Source organism: Corythoichthys intestinalis, chromosome 2, assembly GCF_030265065.1.
Source record: "Corythoichthys intestinalis isolate RoL2023-P3 chromosome 2, ASM3026506v1, whole genome shotgun sequence".
Classification (NCBI taxonomy): Eukaryota; Metazoa; Chordata; class Actinopteri; order Syngnathiformes; family Syngnathidae; genus Corythoichthys; species Corythoichthys intestinalis.
Window position 1 is genome coordinate 18,007,856 of NC_080396.1, and position 21,159 is coordinate 18,029,014.

The 21,159-nt window shown below is 39.0% G+C and overlaps 2 protein-coding genes across 4 annotated transcripts; one reads left to right on the top strand and one right to left on the bottom strand.

Moving 5' to 3' along the window:
• Positions 1-742: 742 nt before the first annotated feature.
• Positions 743-4,815, bottom strand: cfap126 (cilia and flagella associated protein 126). 3 transcript variants are annotated; one of them, XM_057857437.1, is made up of 6 exons: positions 4,679-4,815; positions 3,793-3,870; positions 3,655-3,717; positions 2,095-2,169; positions 1,783-2,001; positions 743-1,438 (listed from the first exon to the last, which is right to left on the bottom strand). In XM_057857437.1, the coding sequence occupies exons 2-6, from the start codon at positions 3,817-3,819 to the stop codon at positions 1,196-1,198; spliced, it is 627 nt and encodes a 208-aa protein (XP_057713420.1). In that variant the 5' UTR covers positions 3,820-3,870; positions 4,679-4,815; the 3' UTR covers positions 743-1,195. The 3 variants fall into 3 exon arrangements, with proteins under 3 accessions (XP_057713420.1, XP_057713429.1, XP_057713438.1); XM_057857446.1 differs by lacking the exon at positions 4,679-4,815 and adding an exon at positions 4,316-4,378; XM_057857455.1 differs by lacking the exon at positions 4,679-4,815 and adding an exon at positions 4,196-4,289.
• Positions 4,393-15,364, top strand: ccnq (cyclin Q). The gene is made up of 5 exons (XM_057857424.1): positions 4,393-4,863; positions 9,383-9,566; positions 9,820-9,952; positions 11,420-11,638; positions 14,600-15,364. The coding sequence occupies exons 1-5, from the start codon at positions 4,713-4,715 to the stop codon at positions 14,687-14,689; spliced, it is 777 nt and encodes a 258-aa protein (XP_057713407.1). The 5' UTR covers positions 4,393-4,712; the 3' UTR covers positions 14,690-15,364.
• Positions 15,365-21,159: the final 5,795 nt, after the last annotated feature.

Sequence of the window (21,159 nt, forward strand, 5' to 3'; positions counted from 1 at the left end):
TTTCCAACATGATTTGCAAATAAATTCTTTCAAAATCAAACACTGCGAATTTGTTTTTTTTTTTCCACATTCTGTCTCTCATGGTTGAGGTTTACCCATGTTGACAATTACAGGCATATTTTCAAGTGGGATAAATTTTACAACTTTTACAGCACAATTAGTGCTGGCAATGCAACAGAAAATGGATCAAATCTTTAAGAGCAAGGAAAGAATTGAAGCTTATTTATCATATTTCGTTCTATTTGCTCTGATGGGGAGGTTCAGAACATCTTAGCAGTCAGTGTGCACTTTGGACTTATATTTCTTCATTTATGTTAGGCTACTTATTCATTTCCTTATGATTTAAAAAGAGTCCGTTTAATCTTCAAAATATATTCCATTTCACTCTGCATAATATGTCATTTATACTTATTTTTCTGAATATATGTCACTTATATATTAAAAAAAGCAAAAGTAAATGTTTACATTAACTTCAATTTTAATATACATCCTATGTTCTTAATTAGTTAAAATTGAGATTTCGCATTTAGTATGTGGAGAAATGAGGGACAACATAATTAGGAGATGGAGGTTGAGGTTATTGCTGTTTTTGTGAACTTTTATTTTGCAAATATTTGAAAAAATACAATTTTGAATGAAAATCATTTTTTTATGTGTTATAGAAATAACTGTGCCAAAACAGTTTTCTTTTCATTTTAGTAGTTTTAGGAGGTTTCACCCCCCCCCCCCCCCCCCCCCCAAAAAAAAAAAAAAAATTCTGGCTCCGTGGCGACCTTCACGTCGGGGAGTTCCGGCAAGAAATTCTAACCACTTTCACCCCTGTGTATATGTAGATTTTTATCAAGGGTTTTTCAGCACTGCAAATGTAATAATTATGATATAAATAAGATATTTAAGAAAAATGATTTGTACATGTATATATGATTTTTAAATGAAATACAGTATATGTTTTTTTAATTGAAAAAAATCTGCGGTGGGCAAGATATCACTGTAGACTTTGCAGTTCTTTCATTGCAACAAAACCGTTTTGAAACATTTGATGACTCCATAATTCTCAAAGGCATTCTAAATGGACAGCTATTAAACAAAGAGAAAGTGATCACATTGAAAATGTAGGAATTCTATGTCTATAGCATCTGGTACATCAATACAGTCATCCCATTTAGAAAAGGGACAAATAATGCATTTACTATTTTCACTTATTCTGAGTTGTTTTCGCCTGTTCCAGGCTCAAAGATGACATCGCTCTCAGGCTTGCTGGTTTGCTTGTCACAGGATCGGCAGCATTTATGACAGATAAAACCTCATCTGCCTGGCTCACACTCTGTTTGCCAGTTTTGGTGTCTGCAGAAACTGGGCGGCTCTGAGACGCTGGCTGGGTTTCAGCTGTTGGTGGGGGCACGGATGAAGCATTGTCCTGCTGTACACCCTCAGAGTTCTGAAATGATTTTGATAGTATATTTGAATGTGCAATGTTATGAGTCCAAATTAAGCAGCAAACAACAAATGTAGGGTTTCAGACAACTGCAACATAACTAGGGATGTTTTTGTTTTCTTCTTAAAGCATTACCAAGGTTGAACTTAAAAAAAAAAAAAAAAAAAAAAAAAACGAGATTTCGTAAAACTTCTTTCAAAGCAAAAATTTTCAACTCAACCTCAGAGGTTATGTGTATCAATATTAACTGCTACTTTTATGATCCCCGAGAGGACAGTAGAAGAGGCAATGAAGTGTGTATGGACGTGCTGGTGTGTGACCGCGGCTGCCAATAGAATAGGCCAAACCTCCTTGTCAGCGTTCTGCAAAGCATCCGTTTTTTTGCCGCCATCAGTTTTTTTGCTGCTGCTTGCTGGCCGAGAGGTGGCTTTGTGGTCAGGGTCCAAACCCCAGGCCTTGAGGCGTTGAAGACCTTCCGCAGAGCGGCTAGTGGGGTTGATTTTATGGGCTGGTATTCGAGCGGGAAGATCCCATGTCCCCTTGAAGTCAGGCCAAACACTGCCTTTCTGGTGGATCACACACAATGCCACAGTAATCTAATGATGCTGTACAAGCACACCGACCACTATTAAACAAAACACACATTTTTAAGGGTTTACCTTGACTACTCCAGGAAGCAGGTGTCCACTATTATCTGCAACGAATTTGGTGCAGCCTTTTCGTGCTGTGGGTGCCTACAAATATCATACAAGTGGTTATATACAGTCAGTGTATCACAAAAGTGAGTATACCCCTCGCATTTCTACAGATATTTAAGTATATCTGTTCATGGGACAACACTGACAGAATGACACTTTGACAAAATGAAAAGTTGTCTGTGTGCAGCTTATATAATGGAGTTAATTTATTTTCCCCTCAAAATATAGCCATTGATATCTAAAGCCCTTGGCAACGAAAGTGAATACCCCCCTTAGAAACTACGTACACCCATAAATGTCCAAATTGAGTACTGCTTGTCATTTTCCCTCCGAAATGTCATGTGACTCGTTACAGGAGTGCTGTCAGCATTGCTGCAGAGATTGAAGAGGTGGGAGGTCAGCCTGTTAGTGCTCAGACTATACTCCACATCAAATTGGTGTACATGGCTGTCACCCCAGGAGGAAGCCTCTTCTGAAGACGGTACACAAGAAAGCCCGCAAACAGTTTGCTGAAGACATGTCAACATAGCACATGGATTACAGGAACCATGTCCTATGGTCTGATGGGACGGGCGGGAGCCGCACTACAAATTTGAACACACCTGCTCCCAATGCACACCTGGATCTAGTAACATGAGTGAGATGACATTTTGGAGGGAAAATGACAAGCAGTACTCAATTTGGACATTTAGGGATGTAGTTTCTAAAGGGTGTACTCACTTTTGTTGCCAGGGGTTTAGATATTATTGGCTATACTTTGAGTTATTTTGAGGGGAAAATAAATTAACTCTACTACATAAGATGCACACAGGCTAGTTTTCATTGTGTCAAAGTGTCATTTTGTCAGTGTTGTCCCATGAAAAGATATACTTAAATATCTGCAAAAATGCGAGGGGTGTACTCACTTCTGTGATACATTGTATATGGCACGGAAGATGAATGAATAAATTATTAGACTTGTTTAGTGACACTATTTTATTGATTTTTATGTGCCAAAGGTGAAGAGCATATGCAAAGCCTAATTCCAATCAGGACATTATTTAAAAAGTAAATAAAAACAGAGTAAAATGATTAGAAAATGATTTTCAACCTGTATTTAATTGAAAACTGATATTTCATGTTCAAACATTTTTTTTCAAGGTTCACCACTTTGTTAACTGTGAGCGCTAAAAAAGACCCAACGGTTTAGAAACAATATTTTTAAATGTACAGTTGCAAAGAATTTTGTGATTACATACAGAGTTATTCGAAAAGAATTAACCAAATATGTCAATTAGTTTGAATATTAAATATTTGTTTTTGTCTTCAATTGAACATTGGTTGAAAAGGACTTTCAAATTGTTGTACTGTATTCTGTTATTATTTACACTTTACACAATGTCCCAACTTTATTGGGATTGGGGTTTGGTTCCTGTCACTTGTATTTTAGATTTTCTGAAGGGCACCACTGTTTTAGATGATAGTGCTACCTTTGAAATGTAGTCTGACAAGCTAAATCAGTGCTGTAATGAGTTTAGCGACCTTAAATTCAGGCTTCGTCATACACCAATTCTGCAGCCTTTTAGACTTGAAGGCATCATCGTACTGAGGATGGAAACAAAGGTTACATAAAATGCTCATGTGAGAAAAACGAACTTTCAGTTCTGCAGTATTACTGACCTGATTTGCTGAGTATCTGGACGACATTGTGCGGTTGTTTGCAGGCGCGTTGCATAGCAACCACGTCAATCACGTGACCTTTTGAAGCAGAAAGTGACGCGTCATCGACTGTTAAAAAAAAGTTAAAAAAAAAAAAAAAAGAAAAAAAGAAAGAGAAAAGCGCAAAGCGTCGTCACAAGGCATCACTCGTCTGGCTTTTTAAACAGTGATACGTTTTTCTGCTAGTCCGTCTGCCTTTTAAGTGAAGTTGAACTGAAATTTACATGTGAATTTAAAAAAATATATTTTACACAAATATTCACTATCAATATTTTAAAACTCTGAATGAAAGTAAGTACACTTACATACATTCTCAGTCGTAAACACTCAAGAAAACAATAGATAAATTGATATACGTTCTTACGTGGCAAGAATGCCATGAGCCAAATCGTCTTCAAAGTTTAAAACATGACTCCAAATTTTCCAAAGACGCATTAATATATTTTATATAAGTAGTGCAACGCCTTGGAACATAAATATTTACCATTGAAATTGTATTTTGAAGTTCATTACGCTAGTTAGTTGCGTCATAATTAGGCGACAGAAGTGACGTATTAACGGCGCGCCTCTGTCTGTACCCTTCCCAAACTATTTTTTTTTTTTTTTTTTATTTCGCCTTTGGCTGAACACAATAGTACGCGGTATAAAATCCCTACAAAGTATATTGGTTAGGGAATCTCTGAACTCTTCCAAACTCAACATAATTATTCCTCTATGTTTTTTGGCGCTTTGCATTTGACCGGAAATTGTATGCTTTACTTACTATATTTCCGATAGCTACTATTCGCTAGCCGTAGCTTTTGCTCCTTTTCAGAAACTTAGTCGTGTAAAATGTTTTTACGCTAACTAATAATTAGTTCCGTGGTAATGTTCCAGAAGTCATGGAACCAGGTCCTTCCTGTCGCTCATCTGCCTCTCAAGATCCACCTGTGGTTCCAGCTGCTGAGAACTCTTTTGGCGTGGGTGAAGATGTGCAAATTCCTCGTGACGTGAAAACGCACTTTCGCGTGTGTCGCTTCATAATGGAAACAGGTAACAAAAAACTCATTCTTCCTTCGATGCAAAGCCAGTGAGTTCCAATAGAGTAACTTTAGGAATGTCCAGATCATATAGTTTTGCAGATGAGTCCAAGTCACCTAATTTTGAGGGTCTGCTACGATCCGATACCTCGGAAATGTATTGACGGTCCTTAGAAATTGTGATTATATAAATAAAAAATGGAAATGACTGCACTAATTCCAATTTTACATGAAGAAAACGAATTTGACACTCAAACCTCCGTTTTATCATTTCATAGTTATTCCATCCAAAACATTGCACGTTTTTCCCCCTAAATGGCTGTGACGTCACAGCCTGATATTTGATGGTACTGCCTAGCTCAGGGGTTACTAAATCCGGACCTCGGTGCCACTTTTCCTGTCGTGTTTTCCATGTCTCCCTCCTCCAACACAGCTGAATCAAAATAATCAGGATGTTTATCAGGCTTCTGGAGAGGTTGCTGATGACATAATCATTTGATTCAGGTGTGTTAGGGGAGAGACACGTGGAAAACACGACAGGAAAAGTGGCACCGTGGTCCGGATTTAGTGAACACTGGCCTAGCTTGTTGATGCTAGTACATGTTGACGGAAAGACAGAACGGTCACATATTCTGGTTGTGTCATCAACTTCTGTTTTTTAGTGGCAGCTGAGAAAGAAGGATTTAATTTTTCATTATTAAGCCTTTTCTGTCACTTTTTGGGATGGATTTGTGTAAAAAATATGGTCTGCTATTATCTCAGTCACTTGCTGTAATATTTTATTGGACCTTTAAGGGGAAATAGAAAGGGCATCCAGATGTCTTTGGTTTCCAATTCGAAAAAAGCTATACTACACACATTATAATTTTTTTTTTCCCCAAATCAGTTGTGTGACCCAGATTACAGTTGCTAACAAATTAAGTTTAATTGTTTTGTTTTACATAAACATAAAACAAATTGGTCAACCAATGTGATAAATGGAGCTATCTTGGTTGGGATTTTCTTGATGATTTTGCTGCTATGGGGCATTTTCTTTTCTGCAGTTGGTTTCAACATTGCAAATTCTGTATATACAAATTTCTACAGTACAGGCTAATGCAACACAAATGAAGGTCCAACCCCCAGTGATAATGCAATAAATTCCACAAAATAACCCTGAAAAAGTATACCTGTGAAGTCAAAAAACATTTTAGGTGACTCCCTCTTGAAGCTCATCAAGAGAATGGCAAGAATGTGCAAAAAAAAAGTAATGAGCAAGGGGTGGCTACTTAAAAGATACCAGAATATTATACATGTTTTAGGTTATTTCACCTTTTTTGCTAAGTACATAATTCCGCACATGTTCATTCATAGTTTTATTACTTTCAGTGAGAATTGACCACGTGAATAGTGATGAAAATAAAGAAAAAGCACAAATGAGAAAGTGTGTCCAAACTTTTGGCCTGTACTGTGTGTGGGTGTGTATATACAGTGTATCACAAAAGTGAGTACACCCCTCGCATTTCTGCAGATATTTAAGTATATATTTCATGGGACAACACTGACAAAATGATACTTAGACACAATGAAAAGTAGTCTGTGTGCAGCTTATATAATTGTCAATTCAATTCCCCCTCAAAATAACTCAAAATATAGCCATTAATATCTAAACACCTGGCAACAAAAGTGAGTGCACCCCTTAGGGCCCTAACACACTAGTAACGTCAATGTCGCGTCAACAATTCCGCCGCGATAACGCAGTGAAACGCGGCCGTTAAAGTCAATCAGTCAATGCACACCAGTCGCAGTGCGGCCGCGTGTTGGACGTGTCCCAGAAGCGCTCAACTCGTCGCACGCGAAAAGAACGGCAGAGTTTTTTTTTTTTTTGACGCGAGACGCGGGCCTCCTGCGTCAATACTACTAGGTTGGATCGGGCATACGGAAGTCACTCGTGTAAAAATACGGTGGAGCCAGTCGATTTTTTAAACTAACACGCAATCGTAACTTACTGTGAGTCCTTCAGATCTCTTGAGGCGGTGGGTAGATCGGGTCACAGTTTACTTGTTGTTGGTTTACTGCAGGACAGTATCAACTCTGCTTTTAATCTCGGCACATCAGTACCCCCATATTCAATACAAAACCCTCCTACCACAACAAAACAAGTACGAACTAATATTCACATAGGAACTAAAATTATACTACATCAAATATAGAATATAAATGAATACTACATCACATTTGTAAAACAAATACATAACAAATAATAGCCCATATAAATAAAATAAATTGAAATGAGCTAAATACCCCTAATTAAATAATAAGAATAATACACAAATCCTGCTACACAATTAAGTTTATCAATTTCTGCGTGGTGCTTTAACTTGAGAAAAAAACAATAAAGCTTTAGAAAAATGTTCATAAGAGGGAAAAAAAAAATGAGGAATTTAATTTGTAAAATACATGTTAAAATTTTTGTCATTGGGACTGCTTTTCGCTTTAGCACAGGACTTATTTTTTCTTCTTTCTTTCAGAAAGAAAGCTGACCAATACGCGGGGTCTGAACGGCAAATGGTTGTTTTATTATCTTTAAATACCCGCTACTCTCGCGCGATCTTGCAATCCTCGCGTGAACCGATCAAGCCGCTCCACAGATGCTCTGCTCGTAAAACGCGTCCTATGGAAATTGATGCTGAGCGTCACTGGTGCGTTATCGTGACGGGATCGTTGACGCGCCGTTGACGTTTCTAGTGTGTTACCGGGGTTAGAAAATGCATCCCTAAATGTCCAAATTGAGTACTGCTTGTCATTTTCCCTCCAAAATGTCATGTAACTCATTAGTGTTACTACGTCCAGGTGTGCATAGGGAGCAGGGGTGTTCAAATTTGTAGTGCAGCTCTCACACACTCTCATACTGGTCACCGAAAGTTCCAACATGGCACCACATGGCAAAGAACTCTCTGAGGATCTTAAAAGATGTATTGTTCTGCTACATGAAGATGGCCAAGGCTACAAGAAGATTGCCAACACCCTGAAACTGAGTTGCAGCACAGTGGCTAAGATCATCCAGCGTTTTAAAAGAGCAGGGTCTACCCAGAACAGGCCTCAAGTTGGTCACCAAAAAAGCTGAGCGCACGTGCTGAGCGTCGCATCCAAATGCTTTCTTTGAAAGATCGTCGCAGGAGTGCTGTCAGCATTGAGACTTGGACCACAAATAGGATGTTTTGCTCATTTGGTAAACATAGCTGGTCAGAGAGCTGTAGCAATCAACAGTGTGCCCCGCCTCACTTCACAAACAATAAAGCTTGTTCTCAGCATTTTTATACAGTTTCTTCAGATCAGTAAGAAGTAAGCACACAAATATTATGCACTAAAATGCATGTTTATATGATTGCATTGTTATTTTTCCTTTTTAGCAAAATAAAAACACGTAAAAAACAAAATAAATAAATAACACTTGTATTTTATGTTTCAGAGTATTAAATGTATTGAATCGAATTGAAAATCGTACCGAACCGTGACTTAACTGTGTCGTTGAATCCCTACCGTGTTATGACCACGTGATCGGGTTAGGGTTAGGGACATCTCTAGGACTAATGTCACAATTCTGCCCTCGGAAAAAAAAAAACCATAACTTACATTTATAATTTATATATGTTGTATTTTAAATACTGTGGTTGTAGTCTGCAAATGTATTGAAGTATGTTGTTTTTAATGCCGTACATTGAACGCTTTTGCTTATTGTTCTTTTAATTTTGAAAAAATTATTTTATTGTTAATTTTATTTTTACCTCACTAGAAAACGACCAGCATCCGCTCAGTTTAAATGGAAATATGATTCTTAACACAAATGTTTTTGTCAGTTTTTTAATTTAAAAAAAAAAATAGAACATTATTGGTTTCTGCAACCTAAAGAAGGCTTGGTGTGTTCTATAGAACGCCATAAATAAAGTGAATTATGTCATATGTTATCAGATAAATTAAAGATGTCCCAATCCACTTACGTGATCAGAAATTGAGCCGATCGCGCCATTTTTCAGAGGATTGGAATCGGGTGAAATGAATCGGCTTTGGGGTTTTAATTAAAAATATATATATGTTTCTCTGCATCAGGCTCTCGCAGCCTCTGTCTGTCCCTCCTGCTGCTTTTCTTGCTCACCAAGCAGCTGCTTGTTAAAGTTAACGAAACTTTGATCTGACTAGAGAAGCTTGGGAGCGCCACCTTGAAAGGTGCCGAATGTATGAGCTTGTTAAACACTAGCGGTAGTGTGCTGTGGTAACTCATTGTGTCAGTGAGGCTTTCTCTGAGTGGGTTTGAGTGGACTCACTCAATGAAGCATTTTTCTAAGTTATTTTTGTTTAAAATTAATTCAGTAGGACCGTAACATGTTTAAAATGACGTAAAAAAATATAGAATTTTTTTGAATAACTTTTTTCGGTCTTGGTGTTGGCAGATTCTCAAAATCAGGTGATTCGGACTCGGGTGCAAAAATATGCGGTCGGGACATCCCTAAAATAAATATATGAACAATGATTAACATGAATCTCTTGCTCAGGAGTGAAGCTGGGCATGCACTCTGTGCCAGTGGCTACAGCGTGCGTGTTATACCACAACTTCTTCAAACGGGTCAACTTAAGTGTATATGATCCTTACCTGGTGGCCATGAGCTGCGTATACCTGGCAGGCAAAGTGGAGGAGCAGCACATAAGGACCCGTGACATCATCAACGTGAGCCACAGGTAAAATACTGTAGTTGTTTATGTGGAGATGCTGAACAGATAAATGATAGAAAACCACAATAAATCACCAGAGAGAAAAAACATACATTTTACATCATTTGTAAAATGCTTGTTCAAAGCCACAGTTTTGTATAAAAATTGGCAGGGTGTTGTTGATTTTTTTTCTTTTCCCCTTTTAGTTTAAAGCACAATAATAATGACAAAATGGTCAGTGTGCCGCTGTTTTCGCCTTAACACAGTCTACAACTCCCAGGTACTTCAACAGTGGCAGCCCTCCTTTAGAATGTGACAAGGAGTTCTGGGACTTGAGAGACAGTGTGGTGCAGTGTGAGCTTCTCATCCTACGACAGCTCAATTTCCAAGTCTCCTTTGAGCACCCTCACAAGGTTTGTTGACTTGAGTAGGGCTGACACTGTGCGATAGTCACGCTTTTTCCAGAGTGTGTGCAGTTATCGTCGAAGCTGCCTTTTCGGTGGACTGTTTATGTATTACCAGTGTTGGGAATAACGCCGTTATAAATAACGGCGTTACATAACGGCGTTATTTTTTCAGTAGCGGGGTAATCTAATGATTTTTTCCGCCGTTGCAACGCCATTACCGTTACTGACGGTCAAAAGCGGTGCGTTACTTTGAATAAATTGGAGAAATTACCAGCCATAGCGAGTCTACTCTGCTCTGTTTGTCATCCAAGACTTGGGGTGCGTTCAGGTTCGAGAATCGCGCACGTGTTTTGTTATGTGCTTTTTTTTAGCAAAAGTGTACCACACAGGATGTGCTGGCACTCTGTTTCTTTAATGGCACACATAACTTCAACATTAACACAAACATACGGCTCTCGGCAGGCCGTGTCTCTAACTCACTCCCGTATCATGTGAGCAAAACAATATTGGCGCTGTTTCATTCTGTATCAGAATATTACAGCACGTACTTCTTATGACTCCAGACTGTTTGTCCCTGCTCATTCAATTAGACAATGCTTTCCAAAACTTGCTAACGTTTCTGTTTTTGCTACACCTGAATGCTAGCCTCGTTCCCATCCCTCACTGTCAGCTAGCAAGAATGCAGCTTCCATCTTGAGGACTGCAGACGCTTTGAGGGTGACGGGAGGAGTAGGGCGACGAGGCTACCTGAATGCACCACCTGGATAGATGCGATGGAAGTGATTGTGATTGGCTGAGGGTTAGTCATGTGTCATGGTAAGCCAATCAGAGCCGGTGTTTTCACACACAAACTGGAACAGCGCGTGCGGCAAACACACCCACGCAAAACAGATGCAGAGGGATATGATGGCAGAGCATTCAGAGGAAAATTTGTCCTTTACGAGGAAATACTATTTCAAGTCAAAATACTTGGAAGTACAGTAGGCTATGTCTACTTGCCTAGTTGTCTCAGGTTGTGGGAGTTAGATTTAATTGATTAAACTCACTTTATATTGTTTACTGCTGATTGTTATTTTATTATATTGTTTACTGTTTATTTTTGTTGCACTTCAAGTGTAGGATAAATGTGTTGCTGGTGAGGTGCAATAAATATTACAAGGTTCTATAACAACTACCTGTCTGTTCTTCTCGAGTCAACTGACTCGAATACTGCTCAGAAAATTTCAAATTCTTTGACATACAACAACTTCTTTTTAAAGTAACGGAAATAATTACTTTCCCTGGTAACTAGTTACTTTTACTATAGAGTAATTCAGTTACTAACTCAGTTACTTTTTGGAAGAAGTAGTGAGTAACAATTACTAATTACTTTTTTTAAAGTAACGTGCCCAACACTGCGTATTACAGTTTTTGGAGCTCTTCTGTAACAAGTGTGCGATATTAAGTGGATCTTCTATCTCCCCCTCTCTATAGTATTTACTCCACTACTTGATGTCTGTGAAATCATTGGTGAACCGCCACGCTTGGTCTCGATGCCCTGTTGCTGAGACTTCCTGGGCGTTGCTTAGAGACTGCTACCATGGATCCATGTGCATCCGGCACAGGCCGCAACACATCGCTATAGCGACACTGTATTTGGCTCTCAATAGCTACGGAGTGGAGCTGCCTGTTGGAGAGAAACATTGGTGGCAGGTGCGTATGTGCGATTGGGTTGGAATTTTGCACACTTGACTTTATCTTTTAATTGCATTCAAAGTCATTTCTTACTTGATTTTATAATACTGGACTAGGATACTCTTGAGTGTTGTATGTAGACTTTTGTTTGGCTACGTGCATGTATGTGTGCTCAACAAAATTATATTTTTTGGAACCCGTTAAAATTCTGAAAAAATGTCAAGTAAGCTACATTGTCATCATCTAAAATTGTATTGCTGCAGTGCAGTGTTGTTTTCGTCGACGATAACGAAAATATTTCGTCAACGAGTTTTGTAAAGCGCTTTGAGCGCCTTGAAAGGTGGAAAAGCGCTATATAAGTATAAAACCATTTACCATTTTCATGACGATGACGTGCTGAAAGCGTGTCTTGTGAGACTAAAACATAACGAGATGGATGCCAGCTGTCATCTGACGACACCAGAACGAGATGAAAATTAGCCATAGTTTGTCATAAATTCACAATGTGTGATATTTTCTTATTGTATGTGTAGTTAGAACGCATTTAGCAGTGGTTGGTCGTGTCACTCATGTGACGTGCTGCGCCCCCCTACCCCGTAATTGCCCCATACACATGCTTAAGCGTGCCCATTCCAGGCTCTTTTTGTGAAACGTTTCAGGTGCTGCTTGGTAAGTTTTGTTTTCATATCTTGGCTATGCCATGTTGCTTTAGCCCAGTACTTCTCAAATGGTGCGATGCCAGGGGTGGCGCGAGTGACCTCGAGGAACATGCTTTTTTTTTTTTTTTTGCCGTACTAGAATAAAGTGTACTTGCACATCCACTCCGTGAGTGGCAGTGGCGCTCTCAATTTTTGAAGTAAGCAAGAGCACACGGAAGAGACTCATGCAGAGCTGGACTCACGCACACGCAGCGACCCACTGTCTACTCCGGTTCTCACGTGTCCGGCCGAGAAGTGCCGTTTTCGGCTTGGGATCGTCACGACCACCGCCCTCACCTACGGTTCTCCCTCGGCCGCCGAGAATGCGGTTTTTTCGGGCCGTTGGCCTTTTGGCTTTGACTTTTAATATAGTGGGAAATGAGGAAAGACCACTGTTTACTGAGTCTAAAAATGATTATAGCGGAGAGTCTAAAGCCAAATCAGTTAAGACGCCACTTAAAGACATTAGACCTCAATCTCATTGATAAGCCGCTTGATTGTTTTTCAGCGAAAACGTGCTGAATATTGCCAATTGTCACAATCGTCCCGCTTTGTCAGTGTTATAGCAGTAAAACAGTGAGCACTGTGGTGAATCAGCGAAAATAAAAACTTTCCTTCTGTCAAAGACCCCCCCCCCCCCCCCCCCCTTCTATTCAGTTTTGGTTTTTTCGGTCAAATTTTTTGGCATGTTGTCCTGAAGAGTAAATGTTTCTAATCATTTTGAATTTCTTATTATTTACTGATTTTATTACATTTTATTTTTCAGTATCAAATGGTCAAAAATGTACCTTGAGTGTATTTTTACAGTTTGGATGTGACTTTTTTTTAATTTTTTTATTTTTTTTACTTCAGGCAAATTGATGCGCGTTGTCTTTTCTGTTTCAAGAAAAACAATGTTAATAAAGTTATACTTTATTATAAGTTGATCTATGTTACTTTTTTTCTTTAATAGAAAATAAGGACACAATGTTAGGCTGAGACATACTTATAATAGTAATATTATAGACAAATGATACTATTTACAGTGGTGGCAGAGAGTTGGGGGAGGGGGCGCGAAACATTTACGTCTTCCTTGGGGGGGCGTTAAAGAAAATAATTGAGAAGCACTGCTTTAGCCTTTTAAGGTCTGTGCTGAGTGATCGTCACACACTAAACTTGTAGCGTTCGCATTAGCATTTAGCGTGGTGACTCGTGTCTTCCTAAACTTTTGGAAAACATTTTACATACAGTTCGTGGCGTCCAGGTCCCAGGACTTTAATTAATTGCAAATAATGTGCTGTTTTCCTGCTGTGTTTTATCATCATGAAAATGGTGATGTCCTTGCAGACTCTACAGTTATTTGCTCATCTGTCATGTTCATTCGAAATTGTTGGAAACCTTTTATTTATTTATTTATTTATTTTATTTATGGACTAAAACTAGACGAAGACGAACACATTTTGAAATGACTAAAATATGACTAAGTATTTTCGTCCATATGACTAATACGAAAATTAAAATGGCTGCCAAAAACAACACTGATGCAGTGCTATTGTATACTATTCTAACCACATTAATGATCCATTTATGAGCAATATCATCCCTGTATTACCAGAATTTGTGATAAAGCTCTTATATTGATAGGCATTAAATTTTGCAAGTACAACAATGAGAATTCCTACGGGAAAAACAAACTCAAACATCCTGTACCAGAACTTCTCAGATATTTTTTATGCCATAGAATTGAGGCAAAAGGAACAGTTAGAATGTGACACAATCAGGAAATATTAAATAATAAGACTAGTTGTGTGCATGTACTTGTAGTAACAACATAGCTAAGCTGTGGAGAAAAAAAGGACGACGTGTTAAAGAAAAACTGAGACCAGTTTTAGATTCTGCACTCTGTTGTTCTTGTTCAAATTGTTGACCCACGTTAGCTATCAACCAATTAATAACGGCCACCTTTTAGTTGCTTTAGGATTACAGAGACTACCGAATATCAATGTGTTATGCTACAGCTCGGTATCCTTTTTAAATTTGGTTGAAGCTTAGAGCCTACCTCCCCACTTCCTGTCATTCTTCAAAGTCTTCACCCTGTTATAATAATCTGACGGTAGTGCACTTTAAAACGTTCCATTGTCAAGCAGTTTTACTAATAAGGTCTCTTTTGTTGAAGCTCTGCTTTGCTCTATTTAAATGCAAATTCTGGGGAAGAAGAGACAAGACTTGTCATGGTTCCCACTTCCTTCAGGCAAGAAAATCTAGGTTGTTTGAAGTTCAGCCTATTTGTGCGTGTGTGCAGGTGCTTTGTGAGGGCGTGACCAAAGCAGAACTGGATACTGTGATTTCTGACCTTCTCCAACTGTACGACATGGAGGCCAAGTGTGTGTGAGGACACTGCTTGCAGACCTGCTCGCGCAAGTCACCAGTTCTTGATGCACCTGTGCATCTATAATTGCCAATGGGTCATTTCTGAGGGTAACTGTCCGTGCATTCGTTTTGAATGCAAGAAGGAGCTGTGCCAAAAACTCAAACTGCACTACCGAAGTGTAACACTGAGGGGAGACAATTCTTCATTTCCCGCTTTCTGGTTGCAGATATCTCAGTGGTGCAGAAAAAGAGACATTCTGTTGGTTTGTATTGCTAGTAGCAGAGCAACACATTTTGACCTGGCCATACATTCAACTGTATTGTAACATTGTAACAAAAATTCTCTCTACATAAATTTCTATGTTAAAAAAAAAAAAAAAAAATACTGCGAGTTCAGGCCTAAGACCCCTTTACTTTCATGAACATTTGGATAGCCCATCCATGCATCGTGTACTAAGGATTATATTTCTGTATATAATTGGCATTGATGGGATTTTCTTTCCTGGTGCTGTTGTTCGAACAGTGAAAGAAAAGACAAATTGACGTACACTCAGCTTTCACACTTTAGCGTTCACCTGCACATTCCAATAAAATGTGAGAACGGTATTATTCCAATGAACTCTTGCTTTTGTGTTTTTTTTGTCGTTGTCATTTTTTGCAGTGGTGTTGACTCGCATGACATAGTGGCCAGTACTAATGATTAAATGTGTGTTGTCACAATATTGATTTTACTGCTCTCACAAATATGTTGGCCATCATGCTATTTGAATAAACCAGAAGTGCCCAATATGTCATGGTAGATCTTACAGGTAGTGCTCTCATTTGGGCGAGAAAAGAAAAGTCAGCCATTCCTTACTTCCGCAGCTCAGGAACCAATGTCAGAGCCTCTTTAGTCGATCACCCACCTTCCTTGGTGTCTAGCCTTTAACATTCATGACGGCAATTCAGTTCGTTTTTGCACGAGTCACAGTACATGCGCAGCCAATCACACGTGTCCAGACAATAATCAAAGTTTTACTGTATTTTGATTAGGAAAACAATGAATTGTACACATATTTAAACACTGATATTAGATTTAGTGCGGTATATAGAGTTCTAATGATAGATCATTTTGGGTTGGTCATTTGAAAATTGGCTCATGGGGCAAAAAAAGTGTGGCCATCCCTTATAAACTATAAACCTTCACTGCTGATGCTTGCTGCTGAGGATCAGCTCCAGTGTGTTTCTTTTCTTCAGCACAAGGGACAAGTTGGTGTGAGTCAATGATTATGCAAGTCCCACACATCCCCACCCAGGAATTCCTAATTAGCAGCAGATCATTAGTGAACATTAAGGAGAAGCGCACATGGCCACCATGTCCGGCCTGTGTCTTTCCTGCATGATTTGCTGCATTCAAGGCAGGATATGAACATTTTTGCTCACCAGCCACTGTGGTTAGTGACTCCCCAAAGTTTGCCCATCACTCATCATTTATTTTATAATAGAGGTTACAGTTGTGGTCAAAAGTTTACATACACTTGTGAAGAACATAATGTCATGGCTCTCTTGAGTTCCCAGTTATTTCTACAACTCTGATTTTTCTCCGATAGAGTGATTGGAACAGATACTTCTTTGTCACAAAAAAAAAAAAACATGAAGTTTGGTTCTTTTATGACTTTATTATGGGTTAACAGAAAAAGTGATCAAATCTGCTGGGTCAAAAATATACATACATGGATCTGAAAAAGCGAATCATTGACTTGAACAAGTCAGGAAAGTCACTTGGAGCCATTTCAAAGCAGCTGCAGGTCCCAAGAGCAACAGTGCAAACAATTGTTTGTAAGTATAAAGTGCATGGCACTGTTTTGTCACTGCCACGATCAGGAAGAAAACGCAAGCTATCACCTGCTGCTGAGAGAAAATTGCTCAGGAGGGTGAAGATTCAACCGAGAATCACCAAAAACCAGATCTGCCAAGAATTAGAAGCTGCTGGAACACAGGTGTCAGTGTCCACAGTCAAGCGTGTTTTGCATCTCCATGGACTGAGAGGCTGCCATGCAAGAAGGAAGCCCTTGCTCCAAAAGCGGCACCTTAAGGCTCGTCTGAAGTTTGCTGCTGATCACATGGACAAAGATAAGACCTTCTGGAGGAATGTTCTGTGGTCAGACGAAACAAAAATCGAGTTGTTTGGCCACAATGCCCAGCAATATGTTTGGAGGAGAAAAGGTGAGGCCTTTAACCCCAAGTACACCATGCCTACCGTCAAGCACGGTGATGGTAGTATTATGCTGTGGGGCTGTTTTGCTGCCAATGGAACTGGTGCTTTACAGAGTAAATGGGATAATGAAGAAGGAGGATTACTTTCAAATTCTTCAAGATAACGTCATCAGCCCGAAGATTGGGTTTTGGGCGCAGTTGGGTGTTCCAACGGGACAATGACCCCAAACACACATCAAAAGTGGTAATGGAATGGCTAAATCAGGCTAGAATTAAGGTTTTCGAATGGCCTTCCCAAAGTCCTGACTTAAACCCCATTGAGAACTTGTGGACAATGCTGAAGTAACAAGTCCATGTCAGAAAGCCATCAAATTTAACTGAACTGCACCAATTCTGTCAAGAGGAGTGGTCAAAGATTCAACCAGAAGCTTGCCAGAAGCTTGTGGATGGCTACCAAAAGCGCCTAATTGAAGTGAAAATGGCCAAGGGACATGTTACCAAATATTAGCGCTGCTGTATGTATATTTTTGACCCAGCAGATTTGATCACTTTTTTCTGTTCACCCATAATAAAGTCAGAAAAGAACCAAACTTCATGAATGTTTTTTGTGACAAAGAAGTATCTGTTCCAATCACTCTATCAGAGAAAAATCAGAGTTGTAGAAATAACTGGAAACTCAAGAGAGCCATGACATTATGTTCTTCACAAGTGTATGTAAACTTTTGACCACAACTGTATGTGGAACAAGGGCGTTGGTTTGGTCTCAACATTGGTCGGGATGATATAACAGCATAACCTGCATGTACACTTTTTGCCCGGGATGGGACATTAATAAGACCAAACCGATTAGGTAATGAATATGAACCTAATTAATTGATATGCTAAATCAGGAGTGCTCATTACATCGATCACGATCGACAAGTCGATTGCAACGCTAGTGTGCGGAGCTTGCAGCAGCCCCCTCAAATGTTTTCTTTATGTATGTAGTAAAATAGGATTGTGTTGTGTGAGCCACTAGTGTAGTTAGGTCTATTTTAGGGGGGCTGAAGCCCCCCTAAAACTATTGGTGGTGTTTTATTTATTTAAAAAAAAGTTGCCATATTCACAATTAAGTTGCCAGAATATTAATTTTAAAACAATACTCATGTAACCTGTCATTATTAATTTAAATATGATCATAAATCTGTCAGTTTCCCCTCACTGGTAAAGAGCCCTATCAGTGTGTACTTATCCAATCCATTTCACTTGTTCATATAGGGCAGGGGTCTTCAAACCGGTCCTCGAGGGCCGCTGTGGATCCTGGTTTTTGTTCATACCGATCAACCACAGGCCTTTTAACCAATGTGGTTTCTGCTAAAACAAGCAGCACCTGACTGCAATCAACTGATTACACTTATAAATATATATTGTTTTGTTGGAGTGAAATCCTGCACCCACTGCGGCCCTATGTGGAATAGTTTGGAGATCACTGATATAGAGAATGCCCACATCAGTAAAATTCCAGTCCGTGTTTCCCCTGTGACTTGCTCATACCGGCACTGTGTGCGTATGTGCTTTTGACGCCTGCAGTAGAGCGTGAACGATGAATGAAGGATGTACATAACACTGATTTCAAGAAAGCGAGTATCACTGCTCGGAGTAACAGTGAGTTAGCTCAAACCCCCAGCTAACAGCAGAAATTCCCATAAACCAAATGCTCCGTGTTTGACAAATTTCAAAACCTGGCTTCTACACAACAGACAATCTCTGCGCACGTCTTTTGCTTTTTATTTTTTTGTGGTCAAAAATTACATCCTAGCGCTAAAATAATGCTGCTACTTAGCTATTGCTAGCTAGTTAGTCTGAAATGTATTGTTAAGGTCCAGGTTATTTATAGAGAAGTCTTTTTTTAGAACCATCTTTGGGGTGACTTCCTTCGAATCTGGGGCATCAGTTGTTTCTCACGTTACGCATAGATGAGAACAGGAGCTGAGCTCATTCACGTACAGTACAGGCCAAAAGTTTGGACACACCTCATTCAATGCAACACAAATGAAGGTCCCAACGCCAAATGGCGAGAGTGTGCAAAAAAGTAATCACAGCAAAGGGTGACTACTTGGAAGATGCTAGAATATTATACATGTTTTAAGTTATTCCAATTTTTTTGCTAAGTACATAATTCCACACATGTTCACTAAGTTTTATTACCTTCAGTAAGAATTCACAATGTAAATAGTCATGAAATTGAAGAAAACGCATAAATTAGAACGTCTGTCCAAACTTTTGGCCTGTACTGTATGATTATCATCAGTGGATGGTCATAATAATACACGAATAATAATCACTCCACCGCCTTTATTTAACTGTAGGAGTCAGCGTTGAGGAGCAAAGAGGGTGAGAGGGGAGAGACACTTATTGTAAAGGTGAGTAGGAGAGTAATGATTGGAAAGTGGAGAAAGCCAAGAAGATTGATTATATATAGCATACACACACACCCCTACACTATATACAGTAGGGAGAACAAGTATTTGATACACTGCCAATGGGAAAACCCATTGGCAGTGTATCAAATACTTGTTCTCCCCACTGTATATGGCGGAAAACACTAAGGTGACTTGAAGTTCCGTTCTGAGACCCCCAATTGGGCCAAATTTCAAAATTGTCCCATATGCATGTGTGTACATCATTGGAAAGCTTAAAATCTCAATTCTCTTGGGGAAGAAAAATTTTGAACAGGAGGCCATTTAAAAAATATATATATATATATTTAACAGCAAAACCCTAACTGGAGGCGGGAGCACGCGAGAGCAGAATTAAAGACGCCACGATTTTACCGAGAGATTTTCGCGTACTTATCTTGTTTTGACCCAAAAACTCCATGTAGCATGTATCACCGAGTGTCAAGACACAGCTGTGAATGGCCAGAGCAGGATTTTTGGGGGATTATTTGGGTGAAACATGGTGAAATAACAAGGGTCGCGATGCAGAAATCGCAGACAACAAGGAGTGTTCAAAATTTTCTTTTTCATATATTTACCCTTTTAAACGTTATTTTTCAATTTTTCTTTGTTTGGATCGATGATTTATCATCTAACATATAGGGGGAAATGCGACAGTAACAAAAAAAATACAATTAAGCGATAGTTATGAGGTCGATATCCGTGACTAATTTACAGACGCCAAATTTTTCATTGTGACATAATTTGTTTATAAGTTTAAAATATGCGAGAGAATAATTTTTTAAAGTTGTTTTTTAAATGAAATATTAGACAATTAATGATTCAAAGCTAAAAATGACATTTTGAATAATAAATATAATTACCTTCGTTTTATGGCTGGGTTGAAAGAAAAGCGGTTGCGCAATGTCTGTAAACGGGGGTTTCCAGGGTAAAACACAAAAAATAGTTCGGGGGCTTAATGCGCCATGAATCTGCTATGGCAGGATATTAAGATATTGTTCTATCAAACACAACAGTTGGTTTGGCTTAAAATTCAGTTTCTTTTAAAGAGCAGTGCAAGAGCAGAAACTGCTTTTTCAGTCCTGTCTGCGTTTTCTGCCATATATACATATATACATACAGTATATATATTATATATGTAAAATATTTGGATATATATTTGTGTGTAGGGGTGTGTTTGTGGAAGGTAAATTAGCCTGACCCAGATATTACTTCAAGAAATTAGAAATCAAGAAGTTATTAGTATTTTTCAGGGTTTGAAATTACAGATTTTTGTCACATATGTGCCCAAAATGTAATCTGTGCGACTTAAAATATTTGGGCACAACCAATTACTGTGTTGTGAGCAAAAGTCATGGCATTAGCTTCTATCATTACACATTTATATATAACGCCAGGTTCACTTGCATCCTAGTCATCTTCGGCCTAAACCCCTCTAATTCTTAAAAGCTAGTGATGCCCCTGGTGTAAGCAACATATGAGGTTATGCAGCGAACCTCTATCTCTAAGCAGCTTCTTGCTCACGTTTTTCTCGTTCTGTAGTTTCCAGCAGAGTTCACTACATTTCTCACAGTTTAATTAACGTTAATTAACCCGTAGAAAACGCAAACAGAAGGACACTTTCGCTAAGCAGCTTCCTACTCGAGTTTTACAGGTTAGCAAGTTCACACAGTTTAATGTTATGCTAACTCTGATCCAGGTCGGACTTTCAGTAGCAAAATTAATGATATGTTTCCCACCTCCATTGGCGTCTTTTTAAATTGCTTACATTGGCTGCTTTTGGCCGAAAAAAAAAAACCATTTAATATACCCTTCTTCGAAGGGGGCGGAGGAGGCAGCATGTTGTTGATTTGTATTT